This window comes from Melitaea cinxia, chromosome 20 (genome assembly GCF_905220565.1).
Source record: "Melitaea cinxia chromosome 20, ilMelCinx1.1, whole genome shotgun sequence".
NCBI classification, from domain to species: Eukaryota; Metazoa; Arthropoda; class Insecta; order Lepidoptera; family Nymphalidae; genus Melitaea; species Melitaea cinxia.
Window position 1 is genome coordinate 1,919,305 of NC_059413.1, and position 8,223 is coordinate 1,927,527.

General features: G+C 34.8%; 1 protein-coding gene across 1 annotated transcript; it reads right to left on the reverse strand.

Annotated features, from left to right (window-relative positions):
- Positions 1-6,130, reverse strand: LOC123663619 (clavesin-1-like). Its single transcript, XM_045598288.1, has 6 exons — positions 5,989-6,130; positions 4,761-4,914; positions 3,767-3,871; positions 2,409-2,556; positions 1,775-1,991; positions 1-475 (listed from the first exon to the last, which is right to left on the reverse strand). Exons 1-6 carry the CDS (start codon positions 6,128-6,130, stop codon positions 321-323), a joined length of 921 nt encoding a protein of 306 aa, XP_045454244.1. The 3' UTR covers positions 1-320.
- Between the last annotated feature and the right edge of the window lie 2,093 nt (positions 6,131-8,223).

Sequence of the window (8,223 nt, forward strand, 5' to 3'; positions counted from 1 at the left end):
TTGTGGTCTAAAGCACACATGTATTTTTCACAGATAAAATTGCGTGGAACACGCATATATAATACGAGATCAAATCATTATCAAAAATCACAACAAGTTTTCCAATGTTTGCTGTTAATTATTCTGAGTTTGAACGACTGAAGCTGTGAGCTCGCAAAAGTACTGAAATATCAAAAAATCAAAACGTCCAACAAAAATATGGTAACTGTGGGATATTAATCATATATATCTGATTTAATAATTTCTGAAAACGCATGCTAAATGTTCAGTCACTACAAAATATTCTAATCTTCATAAATTACGCAACAACACACAATAAATTAATCAATTTCTAATTTCTTAAAAGAGCCTTCCACACCGCCGAATATGTCTGTTATAGTTCTCGGTTTTCCCGGTCTTAGTGATTCTACGACGCGTTTCTTGTTTTCATTCTCGAAGAAATCCTTATTCGCTAGGGCTTTTTCAATGGCATAATCTGAAATGTAAATATATAATGTCATCATCGGCATCAGCAGCATCATCACTTCAGCCTATCGCAGTCCACTGCTGGACATAAGCCTGCGCAAGTTCGCACCAAAAAAGGCGTGAACTCATGTGTGTTGCTCATAGTCACACATGAGTTCAGGCCTTTTTTGGCGCGGCACTGGGCAGGCAGGTTGGTGACCGCAGGGCTGGCTTTGTCGCACCGAAGACCCTGCTGCCCGTCTTCGGCCTGTGTATTTCAAAGCCAGCAGTTAAATGGTTATCCCGTCATCGAGTGACTTTATAAGTTCCAAGGTGGTAGTGGAACTGTGTTAAACCTTAGTCACCTTTTAGGATACCCACGGAAAGAAAGAGGGTGGCTATATTCTTTACTATCGTAGCTACACAGCTTGATATATAATGTCAATAGCTTGAAAATGAAATACAATCTCTGATAAAATTAACTAAAATAATATAAATTGAGGAGTATGAAAAAATAGGTTTTTGATTAATAAGCAGACTCTTTTATACATCATTTTTTTGTGCTTTTTACGATGAGAGAAATAAAATCCTGCACAAATATCTTTGAAATCACAATACAATGACAACTAAATTACTTTGTTAACTCGTTGTCACAGGCAAAATAACAGATTTTAATAAATAATTTCATATCACCGTAGAAGTTCATGAACACATGAGTCCATGAACACACGAGCTCACGCCATTTTTGGTGCAAACTTGTGGAGGCCTATGTCCAGCAGTGGACTGCGATAGTCTGATGTGTGTGTGTGTGTGCGTGTGTGTGTGCGTGTGTGTGTGTGTGCGTGTGTGTGTGCGTGTGTGTGTGTGTGCGTGTGTGTGTGTGTGCGTGTGTGTGCGTGCGTGTGTGTGTGTGTGTGTGTGTGTAGAAGTTCTGAGATTTTGTTTTGCGATATGGTTTTAGATGTCTGTCAAGCGTCTCATTATAATACAATACAAATATACTTTATTGTACAACCAAAAACAATACAAATAACATAAAAGAAAAAGAAACAAGTGAGAAATAATAATAATAACAAAAAAAAAAACGATATAAATAATAATAAATAATAAACGATTCACGCTCAACAGACCCCAGTAGGATTTAATCCTGTGTCGGGAGACCAGAAACACACCATACACGAGCACAAACGCCCAGATACGAGAAACATCGAATCCGTTAGTGCGGTCTTTTTAAGCAAATGTCCGTCCAAACTGGTTAGACTGTCTGGCTACTAGGCTTGACGACCTGACAGATCAAAACACAGTAACTATTCATCTAAAATATACTCACTTTTAGCCTCTTCGAAAGTCTTGTACTGTCCTCCCGCGTCTTTCGGTAGTGCCTCGAGTGGTAGAACTTTCTCGAGTGTATTTGAACCGACTTGATGGATGCAGAGAGTGTTCAGCAGCTCCTTCTTCATGAACGGCTTTATCACCATCAGCAGTTTGTCCACGTAGGATGGGGCATTCATGAAGTGTAGGCCTTTTAGTTTTACGAGCATTGCTTCCTGGAAAATTAGATTTTAGATCTCGTTACCTCTCCCAAACTTACTTTAATACTTTTTTGTAATTATATTCACAACATCCACGGAATCTTAGTTGCCCATGTCATTTTTAAATATTTGTTTACTATACGGCGTGCGTTTTTTATTACAATAGTTTAACTTCAGACTGTCAGTCCTAAAACCGTCTAGCATTGCTAGGATGGTCCGACACTGATACTTTGATACAACCTCTTAATACGTATTGTTACTTTTAATCGTAAGCATATTGTATCCGTTCTTATACCCACTTCGTTGATTCTGCTGATAAGAGCCGGCAATAAACATTCAGTTGCACTTTCATTCAGTGAAGTTTTATCATATTTAGAGAACTTACCGCTGAGTTTAATGCTGGTTCAGTTATATTTCGCATAAAATACTGACCTGCAAATAATACAGTAGCTGTTGCACAGTCAACAGGTCGAGCTTAGCGATGTGACCGAGCGTGACTCCACTGAGATCGATGAGGATGATGAACCCTGGCCACGTACCGTCCTCGAACTGCCTGAGGTCCATCAACATCAGCACTACTCTGAAATAATAACAATTCATTTTTAGAAATATAATTGATATGAAATTAACAAAATAATTAAATTTTAAGTTGCGGCTTCTTAAACAGCTGATAATTTTCTACTATAAGAAACGATTGATATAGATCGCAAGAGCGCCACCCTTCCTAGGAGCTCTAGCCTGCTTACTAGGGAATTTGGCTCATTTTTCAGTATTCAAATCCCAGAATAGTTTTTTTTTTGAATGTTAGCTGAAAGTATCTACCGTACCGTATATATTCTATTTCTGTTTAATCCCGTTAATTGAATTGCGACGGTACACCGTGGGGTCAATTTCAGTCTGCAAAAGTCTGACATAACTCTCCCTCTGGCGGAGAGTATCCACGATGATTTCCCCACGAAAAAAAGAGGTGTGAAAAATAGATGTTGGCCGATTCTCAGACCTACCTGATATGCGTACAAAATTTCATAAAAATCGATCGGAGGAGTATTGTAACTAACATTGTGACACGAGAACTTTATATGTATATAAGATTAAGCAACGCAATTGAGTCTATCAAGTTGGAAAATGTGATTACGATTGCAAAGTCTGAGAAAAAACTGATTTTTATTTGCTTTTAACCTTTTTTTTCCAGTAAACAACCCGGGATCCTGGGATTGCTTTTCGTCAATCTTGAAATCCCACGATCAGAAAAAGAGCAGGGATTGAATTTCCTACTCCTTACTCACCACAGAAACAAAACACTTGAAAGCAGTATTATTTAGCTGTGACCTTCTGTAAGGTTCAGGTACTTCCCCAGTCGGGCTGCTGCAGATTTTGAGTAAGTTATTTCCTGCTCTGCCCTACCTCAGTTTAACATACTCGTATTATATATATATTTCCATATTTATGATAAGTCACCTTCTCAAGCTAACAGTGAATTAAGTTTACTTAAACGAATAAAAATTATTTTTTACTGAATTATGTTAATTTTTTTTATGTGTGTTTATAGAATTAAATGTAGATTTATCTTAATATATATAAATTACGTGTCACGTTGTTTGTTCGCGATGGACTCCTAAACTACTTTACCGATTTTAATCAAATTTACACACCGTGTGCAGTTTGATCCAACTTGGAAGATAGAGTATATTTTATTTTGATATATCTAATTATTATATTTAAGAAAAAAAAATAAGGCGGTACGAAGTTCGCCAGGTAAACTAGTTATTAATAATAAAATGGTTACAAACCTGATTACGTCTGAAAAAATGAAGTTCTTGGTGTCACAGTCGATGAGCTTGTGGTATACGACGTGGTTGTTGTCGTAAGATCGTATCGGAAGAGGTACCACTAAACTGTAAAAGAAAATTTTGAATTTTTAACCAAGTTCATAAAAATGAGGACATTTTCAATTCGAATGTATTTTTTTAAGTACAAAAAAGCAACAACACACACACACACACACAGATAGAGAAAGAGAGAGAGAGAGACTACGCTACTTGGAATCTAAAAGGTTTACTTAATTTGACACAAAAAGGATGTTTAACAATTATTCTTAATAATTCATCAATATCTAATACGTTCAATTAGAGAAAGAATTTTGATATACCTTTCATAGGAATTTTGCCAACCCCTTCTTCCCGTGGGTGTCGTAAAAGGCGACTAAGGGATAACAAGGTTCCACTACCACCTTGGAACTTAAGAAGCCGACCGACGGCGGGATAACCATCCAACTGCTGGCTTTGAAATACACAGGCCGAAGACGGGCAGCAGCGTCTTCGGTGCGACAAAGCCAGCCCTGCGTTCACCAACCCGCCTGCCCAGCGTGGTGACTATGGGCAAAACACATGAGTTCACGCCATTTTTCGCGTAAACTTGTGGAGGCCTATGTCCAGTAGTGGACTGCAAAAGGCTACTATGATGAGGAATTTTGTGGTTCTAAGCTAGGTTAGTATGCTCATTAAATTGTTTTAGTATGTGAAGACAACCGTTTACCCAATATCCATAAATAGAACATTATTTTATCTTTCACTCTATTAAATAAAAATTCTTCGTTCATTGATTTAGATTAACTGCTTTCAATATTACCAAACTGACCTGTGTGGCAAAAATAACGACAATAATTTTGCCATATCAGTTACGTTGGAGAAAACACCAAAGATATTAATAAGTGCGTTCGAGATAATAATCTCAATAGAATTTATAGGACCTTAGAAATAATGTCTTATGTTTTTTGAGACTTACACGACATTCAAAGTTTTGATTATTCTCTCATCGACGACTCGATTGTGAAATATATTGGTAAAGAGCGTCTTCAGCGTATAATGCAGGTCTAACACTTCCTTTGATACTGCGGAACTCTTGTAACAGCAGAAGTAGATCAGGATTAGGTCAAGATCTGAAATACAAAAACAAGGTACTGTAAATATTACATAGCTATAATGTACAGGAGTTGGCTGGTTTAAGCGTAGGAAATTCAGAAGGCAATTAATTACAGGGAAGGTATAGGCTACATTGCGCTATAACTTAGAGAAGCTTATATTTAGCGGGGCTGTATGCATATACATATATTAAGTACAATGTGTTGAATTTTAAAGTTGACTCTGTAGACACCACTACTCTTAGTGGCAATATTTTTTATTACCTCCTAAAAACATCGATGTTTGCTCACAAAATATGTGACCGTCTTTATACCCTTTTACTTAAGAAAACTGTTAAAAATACGTTTACAATTAGGAAAAAAAATCGTTAAATTTGCACGAATAAATTTACAGTTTTAAAAGCTATTATTTTAATATTAATATTTTCCTTATTATTATAAAAAAAATTGTATAAGCAAACCACATATATTACATACTTTTTCTAAGATATATAAAAAATAAATTAATAGATTTGTATATAGAAGTATGACTTTGTTTAAATGTATGTCACATTCCCTTTCGAGGACATTACACCTGCTCGTGTTTTCGTTTTTTTTTCTTCATTTAACTTACTTTCTTTTGTTTTCTTTCCCACTAGAATGTTTCTACTTATTTTAGAATCTAATTCCCAACTCGTTTTTTTTATTATTATTATTATTTAAAAAAATTATACAAACGCAGTAGTTTAGCCACAAGACAAGTACACAACTTAGTTAAAAGTGTTGCTCATTATTGAATATACCTTATCCAATCTGTATATCATAAAATTCATTTTTATATAACTACGTTGGCAAACAAGTGTACAGCTCACCTGAAGGTAAGCGAGTACCGTAGTCTATAGACGCCTGCAACACCAGAAGCACGCAAGCGCGTTGCCCACCTTACCCCCGCCCTTCCCAGACGCTCTAGTCACCTTACTGACCACAGCAACACAACACTTGTATTATTTAGCTGTGATCTTCTGTAAGGTCAAGATGATTCTCCAGTGAGGCTGCTCTAGATTTTGAACGGGATATGTCCTTCCTCAGTTAAAAAGTTAAATAATTTGTTACCTGTAATATATTTTTCAGGCAAGTGAGGTTGTGTTTTGAGCCAGCGACGCAGAGCGGCGATGTCAGATGGATTGATACCCGTTTTCTTGTACTCCACCTCGAGGGACTGCTGTTCCACGGTTAATGAATCTTTACCAGTCATGCTTCTGGAAATAAATGGAAATATCTTTAATAAATATTTTAATTACTATTACACATATACAATGTGGGCACGATTATATATATTAGTTAATTGTATGTTTTAATATATTACGTTAAATTATTATGAACTTAACATTAACTTAATATTAACTACAGATGTGGGAGTGTCACATTTCAAGCATGTATATAACGCTTTGAAAAAGTCATAGAATGCCATCGGTGTGTTCTGTGACTTATCCAAGGCGTTTGATTGCGTGGACCACGGAATTCTATTGTGTAAACTTGAATATTACGGTGTTAATGGTAAAACTCTTGATCTTATTGTTTCATATCTTAATGATAGAATTTAACATGTTTTGACAAATGAAACGAAGTGTACTGGTTCTGTGCTAAAAATTGACGTTCCTCAGGGATCAATTTTAGGTCTTTTTCTTTTATTAACATATATAAATGATCTGTCATTTTATAATTGCGTCAAAATATATTTATAAAAACATTATGTGTATTCAATATAATATCGATTGTTTTGATGTAAATAGTAATAAACGTAGTATAAAAAAGAAAAAAACGTAACTACTAGTTTAAAACTTTAATTGGAACAACATGACAAGCACTACCTTTCGATTTCAAAAAGTACCCATATGAAAAATTAACACAGTACAACTACACAGTAAAAACACATAAAAAGTGCACTCCTGGGATTACTTATCATTTTAAACATTAAAGTAATATTTTTAAAGAATAATTCCAATTATAACGGAACTCCCGATTCGAATACTGATTCTGCAAAGAAAAATCAACAAAAAACTCCCAGTACTTTAGAGTACATTTAGATGTGATTTGTAATCTTTTGTAAGATCGAGGCACATCTTCTTGCTGTGTCCCATTTATAAACTATATTTTTTCAAACGCATTCACGTATTTAACCAGTCTTATTTCTTTGAATATTCTTTGTAAAGATTTTATCTTGAAGTGTTGATAATAAAATATAACGCTTTGAGACAGTCAGAGTAGTAATCGTAGATGTGAATTTGAGGAAAAATGCTCAAGTAATATCACACTTGTACGCAACACAACTTTGTAAGTCTAATAATAAAAGAAAAAAATGTAGCCGAAAATGTTGCTGGAGCCGGTTATAGGTTAAATAATTTATCATGTTAATTAACATTTAAAGATGTGAAATAAGATAATAATGGTTAAGATGTCTGTGTCTTATGTGTATTTGCTGTACGAGTATAATAAAAACGACACGCTGAAGTGTTGCTCAGCAAAACTTGAGAACGATTAGACCGGTCCGGATTATTTTTTTAAGTTTTTAACCGACTTCCAAAAAAGGAAGAGGTTCTCAATTCGATTGTATTTTTTTTATACTCTGTAGATAAAGTTGAAGTTGAAGCAATAATGTTGGCCGATTGGAGAAGTACTTACACTTTACTGAAGATTTCAGTGAAATAACGGAAGAGTTGGTGGCTTTAGGTGAAATGTGATAGACAAAATGAAGAAAAGATTAATTATAAATCTATATGCTATTCTAGCGATACCTATCTTCCCCTATGTTGCGTATCATAGGAAAAATCCACCTCAGCGTTTAGCACATTTGCCGAGCTGGCCGTTTTTTATTAGCATAAATATGAGAATATTTCAACACTTAGTTGGTATAAGGTTGACTATTTTATCATTATTATTTACTGAGCAAAATCGTCTCTTAAACATAACAATGAAATCTTAAGTATTATCACGTTAATTGAGTTTCTGGCTGTATTCAAATAGGCATCCTTTTGGGGATAATTTAAAAAGTAAATAAAAAAAAGTGAAAATAATTTACTACCTTAAAAAGTATATTTTTATACATATACAATTTTTAAACAGTACAAGATATTCATGGGCAGATATGATAATTTGTACAAAGCATTATACCATAACCAGCTTTCCAATTTACCTTGTATAATGATTCCCTAAAATTATTTATAAGCTCACGTTTCCTACTCGTAACCTACCTCCATGATCAACTACATATGAAGTTACTACTAGTTAACTATTACAAAATATCGTTAAGTCCTTCACTAAGTACTTTACGAGATTTTCAACCTTTGC